Consider the following 17,627-nt stretch of genomic DNA (forward strand, 5'->3'; position numbering starts at 1 on the left):
GTACGAAGAAAAACACAAAATAATTAAACCTTCATTTTTTATATTACCTTCATATAATTTAACTTAGCGGATCATGAAAGTTAGAATCAATACGATACAAAATGTTTTGTAGTGTATTTGACATGATAAAAGAACCAATGCACATGTAACCATGTGATAACGTATTCCGAAAACAAAAAATAGCCAAGACACTACAGCGAAGTCTTCCTTTGTGATGTCGAGTTACATACGTCGCCCCCACTTAACAACGACGTCGTATAGGTTTAATCATTAATGATGCTTTAATTTATAATCAATCGAACAAAAAAAAAATACTGTATGTATATACCATATATATACGTTCTAATTGGTAAAAAAAAAAAAAAAAAAAAAAAGCCGAAAGGGAAGAAACCTAATCTTAACATGACTCGCAGAGGCTCTCGAGCGTTAGAAACAAATTACTTAACCCTTAACAATGTCAATATAAAACAAAAATCAAAGAAAGCTCCAAAAAATAACACTGACTCGTATGTCCCCCATTCTTACTTGTCAGTTGTCACCCATCTCATCTAATCATCTCCTAGGCAGCGTCACGAGCCGACTACTAAACTAGTAGTATAACCTAATCTTATCATGAGACATTTCTATTTTATCTTTAAATTCATTTTTTTTTCACCGCAGTAAATTTACTTCATATAAGTTGATATCATTTTCATTTACGTCTCCGTCACTCTTTCTCCCTATCCACTAAACACAGATCCCAAAAAAGAAAACATAGTGAGAAAAATAAAATAGAAAGAATCGTCCCTTTGTTTCCACGCAATTATATCTGTAAAATTTTTCCTTCGTTTTGCTCACATTTTCTTTCTCACCGAACAATCTCTTATATCTCTCTATCTCTTTTTCTTTCTCTCACATTCAAAGCTTCTTCTTCTTCTTCTTCTTACCTCTACAATTAATTACCATTACATTCTCTCATATTTCTCCCTTACAAGAAAACAAACGATGACAAACTTTTCCCGGTCCAAATCCACAGGAACTATCGGGTTTAAACCGAGCCGACCCGGTCCAGACATATACGAGAACATCCACAAGAACTATGAAGGCGAGTACGAAGAAGAAGAACATAGCACTACGAGCACAGACTACTACGACGCTTCGACGCCGTTGAGCTCACACGCGTCAAGATCCGGGAACGGATCCGCGGGGTCGGGTCAGCTAACGATCGTAGACCTTCTTGCGGCGGTTCTAAGGAAGTCGCTGGTGATGTCGTGCACCATGGAGAGAAGGGACGATGACGTGGCGGCAGCGTCGTCTATGGATATAGGTTGGCCGACGGAGGTTAAGCACGTGAGTCACGTGACTTTTGACCGGTTTAATGGTTTTCTCGGTCTTCCTTCTGAGCTCGAACCGGAGGTTCCTCCTCGAGCTCCTAGCGCCAGGTCCGTTGTTAATTAATTTAATTATTGCCACGACTAGATTAGTATATATTTACATTTTAATTCTGAGGTTATGAATGAGGGGTACAGTATTATTGCATGTTTTTTTCTTTGCTCTTCAATAAATTAGTAAGAAAGGAGAAATTAAATAAATATATTTCATAGCTGGATATCTGTATGGCATGTTACTGTGTTGGATAGAATCATTAAGATGGTTGCTTGTTTGGATTTAAATGCATGATTACGACACTCTCGTTTCCTCACACAAGAAGATTCTCTTTTTGTTTTTCTATATAAAAGATCTATATATTTAAGAACCATTTTATTCTAACCCACACAAACAATATGAAAACATTTAAGTTTCTAACCTTTTGGTTGAAAAAACAGTATGAAACTATTTAGACATAAAGATTGGTCTTTAAACAACTTATGGCCTGAAGGAGTGGTGATTGAGTGACTCATGGGGCTCTAAACTTGATTAGAATAATTTGGGATCTACCACGATTACACAACAACTTTGGTTTAAAAAAAGAAAAATTTGTAACCAGACTGGTTTAAAAAAAGGAACTTTTTTGTTTGTTTGTTTGTAAAATCGACTTTTCCGTGGATGCTGGACTTGTGAAGTAAAAGACTGATTAATTCTGATTAAAACTTGTGAGGTCATTTTACTAAGTTGGTTACTATATCATGATCGGTTTTTAATTTCTAATTATTGATTGAGCGTATGGGTTTCTCTTGATTCATTTATATAAGTAAAGTATGGGTTTTTTACATATAATCAAACTTATTGGTTTACACTTTAAACCAGACTAGTTTGTCTTTATAAGTAATTTTTTTTTTTTTTTTTTTTTTTTTTTTGCAGTGTAAGTGTATTTAGAGTATCGGCCAAGTCAATGCAATGCTCATACGACGACAGAGGAAACAGTGTCCCAACAATCCTCCTCAGGATGCAAAAACGTCTATACACTGAAGGAGGTCTTAGAGTAAAGTTTCCACCCTCTTCTGTTTTGTGAAACTTTTGGATTATTCTGGAATTAAAAGAGTTCATGATAAAATGTGTGATTGTTTGTTACCTTAAGGCAGAAGGAATATTCCGAATAAATCCAGACAACGGCAAAGAAGAGCATGTCCGGAGGCAGCTAAACCGCGGTGTGATACCACGTGGAATTGACGTTCATTGCTTGGCTGGTTTAATAAAGGTGTGTTAAGAAACGTTTTTTTAGTTAGTTTCTATGACATTTTAAGTGTTCAAAGAAGTTGATAATTTTTTTTCGGTTTTTGGATTGAATCAGGCTTGGTTTAGGGAGTTACCTACAGGAGTGCTTGATGTGTTGACACCAGAGCAAGTGATGAGGTGTAACACAGAGGATGATTGTAGCCGGCTTGTGACTCTACTTCCTCCGGTTGAATCTGCGCTTCTCGACTGGGCCATCGGTCTAATGGCTGATGTTGTGGAGCATGAACAGTTCAACAAAATGAATGCTCGCAATGTAGCCATGGTCTTTGCCCCAAACATGACTCAAGTCAGTAATATTTCTTTTAACGAAGGCTTTGTTACTTTGCTTATAGCTTTTGATTCTCATGAACATCTTTTTGATATTGTAGATGGCAGATCCTTTAACTGCACTGATCCATGCGGTGCAAGTGATGAACTTTCTAAAGACTTTAATCTTAATGAACCTCAAAGAGAGGGAAAACGCAGACGCGAAAGCAAGGTGGCTAGAGAAACAAACATCTGATCCATCAGAAGAATGGGAATCACAACACTCTGAGATATTAAGCCCTGAGAAACCCAACAATAATAACCCTAAGTTCTTGAGAGTGGCTACTCTCTGTAGGTTAGAGGCTGACAATGAAGAAGAGTTTTGGAACGTGAAGAAGAGAAACGATAACGAAGCTGTTTTAGATGCTTCGTCGGGTAATAAAAACATCGGACCAGTACAGAAGCTGAGTAAGCATCCATTGTTTCAGTTAAGCAAATCCACGAAGAAAACTTTTGTAAGTAATCGAGATGAAGGAAGAAAAGGACGAGAAGCTTGGGGTTCACGTCTCTCTTCTTTGCCGTGGTAAAATTTTCTTACCTCACTTTTAATGTTACCTGTGTTTTTTGAAGAGTGTAAAAAATATTGTGAAATATGATTATAGGTGTTAGTTGTTTGAAATAGGGATAAATTTCTATCCAAACAATTCAGAAGTGGAAACAAGTGTAACCGAGTTCTATTATATTAGAGAAAACTCATACTCTATTTACAAGAAAAACAGAGTTATTCACTACTCCAACAACAGAGTCAAAACAAAGTCGTCGTCTCTGTTCTTATTAGCTAATTTTAAAGAGTCTTCTTCTAGTAAACAAAGTTCAGGAAGATCATATTATCATAAAAAGGTTTATATGAGAAATTTGACCACTAGACTGGCTAGTATCAAAATGTTTTGGGTAATTAAGTCCCAATCATAGATCTTGTAATCCGTGTCAATTCATATCATGAGATTCTGAAAACAAATAACTAAGAGCAAATTAAATTCAACATTTAGTCACAAAGATTGTTGCATGAATTATACTATATTCATGCATTTATTCTCCAATTCTTCTTACAAACCTATTCATCCTTCTTAAATTCAACATTAGAATCTTCAAATTAGACTTTTATTGATGTGAAACTAGTATTATGGACCAGAGTTTTCTTTGACATTTTTCCTCATGTTTCAACTTGAAGGCAGTTTCACTATACCACCACAGTAGAAATCATTTTCAGCAACAAGTATTCAAAAAATAAAATTTAAAAGGAGAAAAAAATTAATGGCATTTTTCGTCATGGTGATAATGAAATAGATCAAATTCAGAGAGACCTTTAAAATTTTGAAATAGTGAATCCAATAAAATACAAGCGATAGTATATCCTCGTTCGTCCATGTGAAAATGCTTTATTACAGTTATTGGGTATCAATGAATAAAAACTAGGAAATATATTCGTAGGTCCCTCACACTATGATAAGAGTCAGTCATCTACTTACTTTGTCACTATCAGAAGTCGAATTACATTAAAATCGGACAGTAACCTTCTTCTTCTTTTGGTCATGTAGAAAAATCTAAGCTAATTACTACCAGTTAGCAGGGAACATTTGAATGCTAAGTTCAGTTATGCTTCTTTTTCTATACCTATCCTTCATCTTTCTTTCTTTCTTTCTTTCTTTCTTTTTTATTCCCCTCACATTTGAGTCTTAACAAAAAAATCTTTAATCATAATCTAAACTAAAGAGAGTACATCTTTATCAAATAAAAAATAAAAAAAACTAAAGAGAGTACATGAGTGTTTGGCTAGTGGTGAACGTCATGCCTTTCCAAATTAAAGGATCGAATAGTCTGGATCCCCCCTTGTTTGAGTTTTTTGGTTGAGAGGAACTTTAAACGAAGTTTTGGTGGAAGTATTTGAAAAGTCGAAAATGTTAAGTATAGACTCAAATAGTACAACGATACAATCAATGCACATCAGAACTAATGAAACACACAGAACAAATACAGCATAACAAATATTGAATGCATCCTGACTTAGTGCTAGCCACATAATTATAAATGTGGTTACAGCCAGCTAAGTTTGATGTTTTGAACATGAACGATGGGGTAACATCCAGAGTTCTGTGTGGATCTTCATAACTCATAAGCACAATAGCTGTTGGTGAAAGTGCATGGCGGCTTATCATATATTGTTCTGTGTGGATCTCCGAAATGCATATGCTGAGAATGAGCATCATGCATTGCATAGTGTTAGAGACGGTCTTCCAGAGCCCAAGACCCGCTATGTAGAAGCAGTTCAATGGGTTGAAAATATCTGCATATATGGCTAAATTCAATATGAAATGTCGTATATATAGCATTTACTTACATATCTAATTTTTATCAATTACAATGAGAGTTCGTACATATATTGGATACAACAATATCCTGCTGCGAAATAATTGTGACTTTATACGTAGTTTTTGATAAATTAAATGGCCCAACTAACACACCAGAAGCGTACGAGTACACTGTCTCAATATTTGTTCGTCACTGGTCCACTTCCAACTTGGCCAGCCACTGACCACTTCAACTACAATTTAAAATGGACTGACATATCTCCAACCAAACACTGACCCGTAATAAATTATACCTATTTTTGAAGTCTTTTCTCTTTTCTACTTTCCTCTTTTGGATTCATTAATTAACTACATAAATCAGTTTGAGGAAGATCACATGATTCTAATACTCCATGCGAAATTAATTAGTTAATTAATGGTATGTAAGTGTACAACCGGTGTGGTGCATCTATGCAAAACAATCATACCACAAATAATTGGTATACATGTTTGGTAATAAATATGTTAACAATTACTATGGTGAAAATGTATAAATAGTGAATTGAGATAACTTTAAACTCGTGATCAAACCTATTTTTATTTTCATTGTTTGAAATGGTTCGATTCATATGTTCTTGTACGTACCACAATAATTTTTTTACACCAAGCACAAAAGACGACCATATTTCAAAAGGTGCGTTCACCTATTTGTACAACTTGCGGAAAAGATAAGATATAAGATGCAGACCGCGTTTTCCGCGGTACAAACGCCTTAACGCCAACACTATTCATATCCTAGAACCTAGATGTATTGATTACGCTGCTTATAAATTAAAACCCACCCAGTGACCAATTGTTTCTCATATGTGCATTGCAATGGCAGATTTTAAGCATCTTTTGCTCATTATTATCCTCTTGTCTCTCTTTGAGCTTGATCTACTTCAATTTCACCATAACTTCTTCTCTTCTTTTCCGGTCAAGATCAGCTTACTCATCATATCCATCTTCTTCTATGTCTACTCAACCACCCGGTCTAAACCGATTTACCTCGTAGATTTCTCATGTCACCAACCCACGGACTCTTGCAAAATCTCATCCGAAACGTTCTTCAACATGGCCAAAGGCGCTCAACTCTACACCGATGAAACAATCCACTTCATGACGAGGATACTAAACCGGTCCGGTTTAGGAGAGGATACGTACGCCCCACGTTGCATGTTAACCTCTCCACCAACTCCATCAATGTTCGAAGCTAGACATGAAGCCGAACTAGTCATCTTCGGAGCTCTTAACTCACTATTCAAGAAAACCGGAGTCGAACCGAGAGAAGTCGGAATCTTCATTGTAAACTGCAGCTTGTTTAACCCTAACCCATCACTCTCGTCCATGATCGTAAACCGCTACAAGCTCAAAACCAACGTCAAAACCTACAATCTCTCCGGTATGGGATGCAGCGCCGGTGCAATCTCCGTCGATCTCGCCACAAATCTACTTAAAGCAAACCCTAATACCTATGCAGTCATTGTTAGCACCGAGAACATGACTTTAAGCATGTATCGAGGTAACGACCGGTCAATGTTAGTTCCTAACTGTCTATTTCGGGTAGGTGGCGCTGCGGTTATGCTCTCCAACCGAAGCCAAGACCGAGTCCGGTCAAAGTACGAGTTGACTCAACTCGTAAGGACTCACAAAGGCGCTAGCGATAAACATTACACTTGTGCTGACCAAAAAGAAGATGATAAAGGTATCGTTGGAGTCTCACTCTCTAAAGAACTAACAGTTGTTGCTGGTGACACGTTAAAGACGAATCTAACTGCACTTGGTCCGCTCGTTCTGCCTTTATATGAAAAGCTCCGGTTTGTTCTCTTCATGGTAAAGAGCAAGCTTTTCCGTTTAAAGGTTAGTCCATACGTTCCGGATTTTAAACTATGTTTCGAGCATTTCTGTATTCACGCCGGAGGTAGAGCGTTACTTGACGCGGTTGAAAAAGGTCTTGGACTTAGTGACCATGATCTTGAGCCGTCTCGGATGACTTTGCACCGCTTTGGAAACACTTCAAGCTCGTCGCTCTGGTACGAACTTGCTTACGTGGAGGCTAAGTGTCGCGTCAAGAGAGGAGATCGGATTTGGCAGTTGGCATTTGGCTCTGGTTTTAAATGTAATAGTATCGTGTGGAAAGCGTTGAGAACGATTCCGGCGAGCGAGTCACTGGTAGGTAACCCGTGGGGTGACTCGGTTCATAAATATCCGGTTCACGTGACATAGTACGTGTGAAGTCATATGACAAGGTATCATAGTTCAACTATATATATCTACCTTTCTATAAGATTGCACCTCTTTAATGTTACCCTGAAATAATGTATAAGACGAGATATCGTCAAAAATTTGCTACGTGTTTATTTAATTTTGAAAGAGACGACTTTTCTTTGATTTTGCCTAATCGGTCTATTCTCTAGTTTAATAATAACAAAAAAAAAAAAAAACTTCTTATTGGGCTATCATTCTGTTTAAGGCGGTTCAATTTAATGGGCCAATTTTAGCCCAATAAGCTACTGATTAGTATGTGTGGACTCGATTCTCTCCACCATTGCGGAAAAAGAAAAATTAAAATCGGAGTTACTATGTGGACCGTGAAACCTGCGGCGATGCCGGTTCAATTACTCAGGGGACGAACCGGAGCAGCCATCGTCGGCTCTTCACAGCCTCCGCCGCGTAATTACGAAGGAATCCACCGTCGATTCGTTAACATCCCGACGAAATCGCAAACTCCTGAATCCGAATCCATCGGCGGATTAGGCAAAAATATCCTCCTCCGCACCGGCGATTCAAACCCTAGTAAACCGATTCCGAAGGAGATTAGTGGATCAGACGTGCTCTGGGCGATTCAGAGAGCGACGGCTCAGAAGAAGAGAACGAACGCCGGTAAGAAGAAGAAGTTGATAAGAAGAGGTGTGGAGCTATCATCCTCTGCGGGCGAGTCCACCGGAGATAACGGTGTTGATTACAGTAACGTGACGCCGTTAAGGATCAACAGTGATTGGGGTCACAGATTAGTCGAATTCGAGAAGCTTCTCAATGAGTTTCAAAACACTCAACTTTGACTTTGACTTTTTTAATTATATGTATATTTTTCATCTTGTGTTAAAAAAGTTACAGTATGTAAAATTATCTAGTCTCTTTGTAAACTTACATTATTTACATGATGTGTACAAACTCTAGCGTCTTTGTACACTTTTCCTGGTCGACAAAAATAGCCTTTGGTCGGAGCACAATGAGCATCCTCCGAGCATATACACAAACCCTCCAGTGCACACCCATCTTTTACTATCGTCGTGTTTCCTTTGATCCCTAGGATCTGATCCGTCCACTCGCTCGAGAATAAACCATTAGGATTAGGGATGTTAATAATGGGTTAAAACCCGATGGGTACCCGAAACCCGTTTAAAATGTAGAGCTTTCGGACCTGTTTTTCAATCAGGAAAAAATGGGTAAAAAACGGGCGGGTACCCGAAATCTTGTAATCTTACACGGGTTTACCCTATAAGACTATGGGTACCCATTAGGTTTTTTTAAAAAAGATCTTTTTACTAAAACGACACCGTTTCGCAATAACCCTAGTCTAATTGCTTCTATCGAATTGGTTCTAATCAGAGAGTGTTCACGTCAGCGAAGTTGTGGTCTTCATTGGTTTCAAATTCAATCTTCGGACAGAGCTTCTCGTGACCCTCTCATCACCTCCGAAGCAGGTACAAATCCTCTTTGATTTTCATTTTCTAGGTTGGTTTTAAATTACAGCCTTTGATTGTGGGTGGAATCAAGTTTCAATTTTGAATTAGCTTTAAGCTTTGATCTGTTTATATAATTTATGGTTCGAAGCTTTGAACTGTCTATATAATTTCTGGGTTCGAAGCTTGTTTGATGTGTTTGATGTGTGAGTGGTTGATCCTTTTGGTGTTACATACTTGGAATAGGAACAAGTCTTATTCGTTTTTGTGTTTTTGTGTCTTATCGAGTCAGTCTTAGAGTTAAGGTTAGTGATCTTAAGAGTCACTTTAGAGCAGTATAAGTCACAACATCCTTCTTACGCATCATGATCTAAGTTTATCTTGTTCGTAAATTAGTTGGTTTGGTTGATATGTTATAGAATGAGAAAAACTCGAAATGCTGAGCATTTTTTTCTTTTCTTTTCTTTATAGAATGGATTCACAATCATTGAAGACAATGGCAACTTTAAATGCTGAGGATGAATATCATGCAATGAATGAAGATGGCCAAGAGGCTGAAACTCAAGGAGGAGCACAAAGTGAAACGCATCCTACTCAAGAGACTACTACAGACCAAACGGTATTTACCTCTAATAAACGCTTAAAGTCTGATGTTTGGAAAGAGTTTATACCAGTAGAAGGACTAGGAACAGATGGTAAACATAGAGGTCGTTGCATTCATTGTAATAAGAAGATGATTGTAGAAATTAGTCAAGGAACATCATCTGTTAAACGTCATTTAGCTATTTGTCTAAAGAGACCTCCAGAGCTGAGTAAAAAAAGTGAGTATGATCAGAAAGTAGATCGTGAAATGGTTACTGAAATTATTGTATACCATGATATGCCTTTCCGTTATGTTGAATATGAGAAAGTGAGAGCTAGAGATAAGTATTTGAATCCAAACTGTCAGCCGATATGTAGACAAACTGCTGGGAATGATGTGTTTAAGAGGTATGAATTAGAAAAAGAAAAGGTGAAAAAGATCTTTGCAGGATTCAAAAGAAGAGTATCTTGTACAGCTGATTTGTGGACAGCTCGTGGCACTCTCACTGGCTATATTTGTTTGACCGCCCATTATGTTGATGATGAGTGGAGGTTGAACAACAAGATTCTAGCATTCTGTGAAATGAAACCTCCATATACAAGTGAAGAATTAGCTAATAAAATTCTTAGTTGTTTGAAGGAGTGGGGTTTAGAAAAGAAGATTTTCTCTTTAACTTTGGATAATGCTAAGAATAATGACAGTATGCAGAAGATCCTTAAGCATCGTCTTCAGATGATTAATGGTAATGGATTGTTGTGTGATGGGAAGTTTTTTCATGTCAGATGTTGTGCTCATGTGTTGAATCTTATTGTGTCAGAAGGTTTATCAGTAGCTACTGATTTATTGGAAAATATTAGAGAGAGTGTTAGGTTTGTCAAACTATCTACTTCTAGGAGAGAAGCATTTGCAGCATGTGTTGAGAGTGTAGGGATTATAAGTGGTGCTGGATTATCTCTAGATGTCCCTACACGTTGGAACTCAACATATGATATGCTTGCCAGAGCTTTAAAGTTTTGCAAGGCATTTGTTAGTCTAAAAGAATGTGACAGAAATTACAAGTCATTGCCTTCCGAGGATGAGTGGGACCGTGGAGAGAAAATTTGTGACTTCTTGAAGCCATTTAGTACCATCACTACTTATTTCTCAGGTGTCAAATATCCTACATCGAATGTGTATTTTCTGCAAGTTTGGAAAATTGAGCGTCTTTTGAAGAACTATGCAGTTTGTGGTGATTTTAGAGTAGAAGAGATGGCTAGGAAGATGCAGTTGAAGTTTGATAAATATTGGGATCAGTACAGTATCATTCCAGCCTGGAGAGCTTGGTTTTCCACAAGGGTCTGTGGAGGTTCACAATGATTCTCAGAGTGTTATTGCTCTGGCTAAGAACTCTGTTCATCATGAGAGGACTAAACATATTGATATACATTTACACTTTATGAGAGACATTGTGAGTGAAGGTTTGGTCAGGTTGGTAAAGATTGCAAGTGAGTGCAATCCGGCGGATATTTTCACCAAGGTAGTACCGGTGGATAAGTTTCAAGGAGCACTGAAGATGCTCCGGGTAACCGATGACTGAGCGGTGAAGTTCAGGTACCAGATGGAATCCAAGGACTAGATTGAAGCTCGAAGACTACCAAAGTCTAGGTGGAAAATTGAAAGAAGTGACTCCGATATTCTTCAGGAATGGCTAAGTATGAAAAAGTCTCTCGGTGGAAGAGAGGGTTACACAGCTCAAGTAAGAATAGCAGCACGTGGGAGCCACATGCTCTGTTGTGCGGATAACAAACCAATAAGGGGTAGAACGGTCTTTTATCCTTTTATGGATATATATCTTCTTTACTGTTCATCTTATCGATTGATCAAGTTTGTTAGATCGTGAAGAGAGAGAGAGTTTGAAGAGTGAGGAAGAGAGAGGTTCTGAGCGATTGTAACAAAGATTTTGTTTCTCGGAGATCTAATGGATTCCGGAGGTTTACTCCGACAAGACGTAGGGATTCCGGTTTTGGATCCTGGACTCGTTAATTGCTTGTGTCTTTCTTTCATTCTCAATTTGTTTGGTTCTTTGAATCGTTTCATCGAAGTTTTGATTCCATCATCGATCGCTTAGCTCAGTCTTGCGAATTATGTATCAGATTTTATAATTTTCTCTACAAGATTTTGGTGGACTAAAGAAGTAATGAATTTAATAATACCATGTTTTCTCTGAAATTGATCGAATCAAAGATGGAGATGAAAAGATGGATCGAATCCAAGATAGAGATGAAAAGATGGAATATGTTTTCTTGGATAAAATAAATGTTAAAAAAACGGATGATTTCCGGAGATATCAACACAGAGATTTGAAAAGAAAAAACTTATACGATGGGCCACCAAAACCCAAATACGAAATATCCAAAAAGTTAAACACATACCCAATATATATGTGTAGAATTTTAAAGTATAGCCCAATTCAATTACTCATAAATTTGAATACAATTTTCAGAACCACATTTAAAAGTCATGTTCAGCACATTGGGGAATAGATTTCCCATGTATACGATGCGTCAAAAAATAAATACATTAGTATCTATATATACATTTTTAGAGACATTTATGAAATAAATCATGAAGTTCATATCTATTTACAAGCATGCCATTGACATTAATTATTAATTTGTTTTTATTTGATTAATTAATATTAAGTTTCTGTCTTTGAAACAAAATTTTCCATCCTAATAAATTTTCAAAACAATAGGAACCACTCCCTTTAACATTAAATATTAAATTTATAATTAATTTTATTAATATTAATTAATTCTATAAACACACACAGTATTTTCTTTCTATAAATAACTACTTATTTTTTGTATGTTACATAGTTTCTATAATATAAAACAACAAACCTCAAACAAAATACTTTTTACACTAACTAATACTCTTTATGTTTCAAAAATAGTGTCATTTTGATATATTGCACACAAATTAAAAAAAACTTGAATTATATATATGCCCTTATTTAATGAATAATTATAAATATATATTTATATTTGTAAGATTATACATTTAAGAAAATACAAATTAAATATTAATTATTAATATGTTAATTTACAAAACAAATAACATTTTATTTTTATTAAACAAATACTAGTTATGTACAAATTAGTATTAATAAACACAAACATCCTCCCCAAAAAAGATTTGACGTAGCTTCTCTCTCTTTTCTCTCTCTAAAAATCTTTTAAAGAGAGAGAAAGCTTTTCCGTTTGATTTGCCGTCCAGATCTTTTGCTGGCTTTCATCCAGCATCATATGGTTTCTTTAACAGTGGTGGCTGGCTTCCGTTTCCAACATCGTCCGATTTCTTTAACGGCGGTGTTTGGCTTGCCGTCCGGTGTGGTATCTGGCTTTTGCCCGACATGGATTGGCTTTCACAAGTGCATGGTCGGTTCTTGTCTAGCACCTTCGGCTCATACAGCGGTGATGGCTAGCTTAAGGTTTCAACCCGACGTAGTTCGGTTTCTTTTTTGTTTTTTGCCTTCTCTCTTCTCCGGCATGTCGGTTTGCTTTTTCTTTTGTTTTTTTTTATCACGTTTCATTTAGACCGTTGATTGTTTTTAGTTAATATCTCATCGGATATGTGTGTTGGTGCGTAACAGTGGCATCTCTGCTCATAAGGGTCTAATTCCAACCTATCCTTTGGGTTTGAGGTTTACGGATAATGATTAGGCGATTTGCAATTTCAGTTGAAGATTCAAAGCTCTTTCCTCAGCTTATTACTATTGCCTTTAGTTGTACTTTTATGTTTAAGCTTCGATTGGTTTTTAGTCAACAGAGGTGTATTAATCGGAGATCTTTTTCTCTTTTGAGTTTAATGGATCTGTATTAGATCTTCACTTCTGTTTTGCAGTTGTTGGAGAAACACAAAAGAATCTATCTTCGATCTTCACTCGACGTTAGTTTCATTCTCCGGAGGAATCAATGGCTTCAACGACGAAGGATGATGACGGGAAACTTTTAGTCTCCTCACGTTAAACGTGTCTTTGTAGTTGACATGTGTCTTGAGATATTTTAATTCGATCCAATCTTCTTCTCTATGTGATGCAATGTTGGGCCAGTTGGACTCTCTTTAGTCTCTGTAAACCGCCACATGTTTTGTGGGCTTTTATTGCTCGGTTGTTGTGTGTAGGGCTGGGCAAAATAACCGATAACCAAATAACCGACCGAAACCGAACCGAAAAAAACCAAACCGAACCGAACCGAAATTCTTCAAATACCCGAATGGTTAGTAAAAATCTATATCCAAACTAACTGAAACCGAACCGAACCGAACCGATAATTAAATGGTTAACCGAAATATCCGAAAACCTAGAAGATATCAAATATTATATACTTAATATTATGCAAAACTATAAAATAAACTTAAAATATAAATTATTTCTAGATTCAAAACAATTAAATATTTTAAATAATCAATATATGTAAATGTTATTATTTTGAATTTACAAAGTTAAATACTATTTTGTAAAATTGAATCCATATTTTTCCCTTTTTTGTATTTTTGTTATTGTATATTTGGTTAATTTTGGTTATATTCGGTTAGTTTTGGTTATATTTGGTTTATTTGGTTAATGTTAATATAATTTATGTTAGTTATGGTTATTTATTTAAATAACCAAACCGAAACCGAACCGAAAGAAACCGAACCGAAAGAAACCGAACCGAACTGAACCGAAATTTCAAAAATATCCAAATGGTTACTATATTACTATATCCAAAATAACCGAAACCGAATACAACCGAACCGAAACCGAATGGTTAACCGAATGCCCAGGCCTAGTTGTGTGTATTGTTTATATCAATAAAATCTTCAATTGGAAAAAAAAAACACAAACATGGAAATAAAATTGGGATATTTTTCAAAGGATATTTTTTTGAAAAAAAAAAAAAAAAAAGTAAAATCCGATAATTTTGTTTGTTTACTTCTGCAAAATCAGTGTGGGCTTTTGGGCCATTCGTTAACCCTTGGTCTGTTGAATAATATTATAGCCTTGGGAATAAATATACAAAAAAACGGGGGGATATATATAAGAAGGAGGAGGGAATAGTAGGTTACTAGGTTTTATAAGGAGGAGGGCGAAAGAGGGGAAAAAAAGCGAGAAACGTGAGAAGAAAACCTAATGGGTAAGATCGGATCTGAAACCTCTACCGCTTACTGCGACATCAAAGATGGATGGCAGACAATTGTCTCGAAGCACTATCACAACCATTATTTTATGGTCTTTGGCGGCGTTTTCAGCGAGGATGTTCCGAATGAAAGCCTAGCTAACAACAACGCCTTCCGTGTACTCATGACGTTGGAAGAGGAAAATGAAAAGCCGATTTTGTCTTTTTCCGAAGCCGCGGTAAAGATCGATCCCTCTCATCTTGCGGCTTTCCTCGACGAAAAGAAGGTAATATCCGGTTCGAGCGATCTCTACGTATGGAGATTTTACTATTACCTTGAGAAAGCTTTTTCCCAAGTATCATTACCATGGGTCAAGTTGTTAAAGGAATTGCCTTTGTCCAAGCTGATCAATGACCATGTGAGCCCCTTTTTCTTTTTACGCTTTTGTTTGTTTGTGAGATTCTCAGAGTCTCTAGCTTAGCTTAGAAGCTGATTCTCTTAACTAATGATGAACAGGTTTCATTATGTCTTCTTCCTGTATCTGTCTACGACATATCAGCCGATTGGTTCAAGAATCTTCATAATGATTCACCCTTGAATTTCGTTGCTTGGGCGCTTAATAAGATTCTCACCGATTGGGAATCAGAACAACAAAGACTCTCTTCTAACGCTGTAAAAACCGCATTCACTTTTTTCGCGATTGAATGGTGTGTGTATTCAGTTTGTTACCTTTTGTTTCTCTCTAACTACTCCCATTGTGTTGCTTGTCCTTGTTTCACGATTAGGTGGCCAAATTTGTTGGATTAGCCTTGGTATTGGGTAGTAGTAAGCCTGATGTTGTTACTACTGCTTTGCGGATGCTGAGGTGGAGACCTATGTATCAAGGCCAGGACAAGCTTCCGGTTCTAGTTTTGATACTGGCTCAGGTTTCTCTCTTTTTTCCCCGGCCCTTATGTGAACTAGGTCCAAGAGTGTCCAAATTTGTTGCTTTGTTTTTTATCTAAGTTTTTGAACTGTAAAATTAATGGCGACAGGCCACCCACGGTGATTTCTCTGCTGGCTTGTATTCATGGGCTCATGTGTTGTTACCACTAGTCGGCAGTTACAAGCGCCGCCGCCCTCGCTCAATTGATCTCATCCTGCAATTTGTTGAGATGTGAGTCCAACTTCTTATTCTTCTCGTAATAGATCTCCTCTCTGCTCTATATTTATGTAACAACCATCTGATTTTGTTTCTTCTTAATTTTTATCAGCTTTTTGTCAAATCCAGAGGCTCAGACCATACTTGTAAATCGACCTGTTAGGGAGGGAGAGCGGCTGATTCCCCCTTCTTCATTTGAGACCTTGCTGCGGCTTACATTCCCTGCTCCATCCGCTAGAGTAAAGGTAAGCAAGCACTAGCTAGTATTGGAATTTTTATCAAAAGGACCAATACTCTGATCACAAGCATGCATTGTCTCTGTATATTATTGTGCACAGGCAACAAAGAGGTTTGAGGCAATTTATCCCTTGTTGAAAGAAGTAGCCCTTGCACCCGAGACTGCAACAGGAGGAAAGGCAGTGGAACAGATATTCACTTTTTCTTTGAAATTAGCTGGAGAAGGTGTTGTTACAGGAAATCCTGGTCTAGCCAAGGAAGCTGCAGCAATCGCTATCCGGTCTGTGACAGAACACGTTGATTGCTTTAACCACTGGGATATTCTCTATAAGGAGCATCTAGAAGCTAGCGTTGCTCTTCTTAGAAAGCTTGCAGACGAATGGAAGGATCATGCCCCTAAATTATTATCATCACCAGGTGATACTCTCACTGTCAATCGAGCTATGAGGAGCTTCAGGCTTAAGGTATCGCATCTCTTTACTCTTCTTAGCTATATAACCATTTTCGCCCTCCGCTCAGTTATCTTTTCCTATGATGCGATGTTTGTAGAATGAAAAAGCCATCTCTGAAGGAGGTGCCAATTGTTCACTTTACGAAGAAGCTGACGAGTCCTGCAAACTGATCTCGGGGAGACTCTCCCGTGCAAGTGGCCGCCTCAAAATTACACCCATTATGGCTGTGGTTCTTGTTTCTGCATGCACCTGTGCAGGAAGCATTGAAGCCGCACTTGCTCTATCTTACTAGCAAGCATAATGAGGTTTTCGTTTTTTATAATCAAAAGTTGGGATCTATAGGGCTGGTCCAACCTTATCGCATATGTAATATGGGTGTTGTTTTATGTATAACCATGAAAGCTTGACATCTTTGTTTATGTTTGACATTTTGAACAACAAAATCAGTGTTATTCCTAACTTTGTTGGTCAACTTCCACTTTGTCTTTTTTTCCCCGTTCCATTTTATATGCACTATTGCTTTTGAACAACCCAAAATAATTTTAATATTTTTTTTTACCTTTTTCAACCAATCAAACATAACTATCATGAATTGTTTATAATTTCATTTAAATATATCAAATAAAATTTAATCTATCTCTATATTAATAAAAGAGAAGTTCAAAATTGAATTTAGGTTAAAATTTAGAAAAAAAAACTCAAAACTAAGAGGGGGTATTGAATTAGAATTTTAAAAGATTCTGGTTTTTTACTAAAATCTTCTGTTATTCAATTTGTGATTTTTAAATCACTATCCAAATCCAGTGTTATTCAATTTGGAATTTCTTAAAAATCAGTCAAAGTAACTTAGAATATCTTGTTATTCAATTAGACATTTATACAAATCTTATAAAATCCAGTGTTATTCAAATTTGACACAATTTTTTTGTAAAAGTGTTTAACATCGATTTTAAAAGATTTTGGATAGTTCCTTAGTTGAAAACTAGTGAGAAATATGAACGAAACAATCTCACCTCTATATGTGTTATTTTGAAGGATTTCAAAATAAATAAATAAATAAATAAATACAAGTTCTCAGCTTTGCGGCACCACTAATAG

General features: G+C 36.7%; 4 protein-coding genes and 1 long non-coding RNA gene across 5 annotated transcripts; all 5 read left to right on the forward strand.

Annotated features, from left to right (window-relative positions):
- Positions 1–614: 614 nt before the first annotated feature.
- On the forward strand, positions 615–3,677 carry LOC104783255 (rho GTPase-activating protein 3). Its single transcript, XM_087512109.1, has 5 exons — positions 615–1,421; positions 2,281–2,401; positions 2,498–2,617; positions 2,711–2,941; positions 3,024–3,677. Exons 1-5 carry the CDS (start codon positions 985–987, stop codon positions 3,486–3,488), a joined length of 1,374 nt encoding a protein of 457 aa, XP_087368235.1. The 5' UTR covers positions 615–984; the 3' UTR covers positions 3,489–3,677.
- A 2,159-nt stretch (positions 3,678–5,836) lies between these two features.
- Positions 5,837–7,679, forward strand: LOC104783256 (3-ketoacyl-CoA synthase 13). The gene has a single exon (XM_087512108.1). The coding sequence runs from the start codon at positions 6,114–6,116 to the stop codon at positions 7,512–7,514; it is 1,401 nt and encodes a 466-aa protein (XP_087368234.1). The 5' UTR covers positions 5,837–6,113; the 3' UTR covers positions 7,515–7,679.
- Positions 7,680–7,810: 131 nt separating this feature from the next.
- On the forward strand, positions 7,811–8,500 carry LOC104783257 (uncharacterized). Its single transcript, XM_010508388.3, has one exon. It carries the CDS (start codon positions 7,811–7,813, stop codon positions 8,348–8,350), a length of 540 nt encoding a protein of 179 aa, XP_010506690.3. The 3' UTR covers positions 8,351–8,500.
- A 4,212-nt stretch (positions 8,501–12,712) lies between these two features.
- LOC147946416 (uncharacterized) lies at positions 12,713–14,420 on the forward strand. Its single transcript, XR_015596218.1, has 3 exons — positions 12,713–13,029; positions 13,443–13,713; positions 14,373–14,420. It is a non-coding gene; the product is annotated as an uncharacterized LOC147946416 (long non-coding RNA).
- Positions 14,421–14,607: 187 nt separating this feature from the next.
- Positions 14,608–17,001, forward strand: LOC104783258 (uncharacterized). The gene is made up of 7 exons (XM_019245117.2): positions 14,608–15,117; positions 15,216–15,371; positions 15,485–15,625; positions 15,734–15,855; positions 15,953–16,085; positions 16,179–16,541; positions 16,627–17,001. Exons 1-7 carry the CDS (start codon positions 14,713–14,715, stop codon positions 16,819–16,821), a joined length of 1,515 nt encoding a protein of 504 aa, XP_019100662.2. The 5' UTR covers positions 14,608–14,712; the 3' UTR covers positions 16,822–17,001.
- Positions 17,002–17,627: the final 626 nt, after the last annotated feature.

The sequence above is a fragment of the Camelina sativa genome, chromosome 4 (genome assembly GCF_030686135.1).
Source record: "Camelina sativa cultivar CO46 ecotype springtype chromosome 4, ASM3068613v1".
NCBI lineage: Eukaryota > Viridiplantae > Streptophyta > Magnoliopsida > Brassicales > Brassicaceae > Camelina > Camelina sativa.

Bases quoted from the DNA above. Each gene is read 5' to 3' on its own strand.
- LOC104783255 (XM_087512109.1), top strand. From the start codon at position 985: ATGACAAACTTTTCCCGGTCCAAATCCACAGGAACTATCGGGTTTAAA. The intron at 1,422-2,280 runs GTCCGTTGTTAA...TTTTTTTTGCAG, and splicing joins CCTCGAGCTCCTAGCGCCAG to TGTAAGTGTATTTAGAGTAT. The intron at 2,942-3,023 runs GTCAGTAATATT...TTGATATTGTAG, and splicing joins TTGCCCCAAACATGACTCAA to ATGGCAGATCCTTTAACTGC.
- LOC104783256 (XM_087512108.1), top strand. From the start codon at position 6,114: ATGTGCATTGCAATGGCAGATTTTAAGCATCTTTTGCTCATTATTATC.
- LOC104783257 (XM_010508388.3), top strand. From the start codon at position 7,811: ATGTGTGGACTCGATTCTCTCCACCATTGCGGAAAAAGAAAAATTAAA.
- LOC104783258 (XM_019245117.2), top strand. From the start codon at position 14,713: ATGGGTAAGATCGGATCTGAAACCTCTACCGCTTACTGCGACATCAAA. The intron at 15,626-15,733 runs GTTTCTCTCTTT...TAATGGCGACAG, and splicing joins TAGTTTTGATACTGGCTCAG to GCCACCCACGGTGATTTCTC. The intron at 16,086-16,178 runs GTAAGCAAGCAC...TATTGTGCACAG, and splicing joins CTCCATCCGCTAGAGTAAAG to GCAACAAAGAGGTTTGAGGC.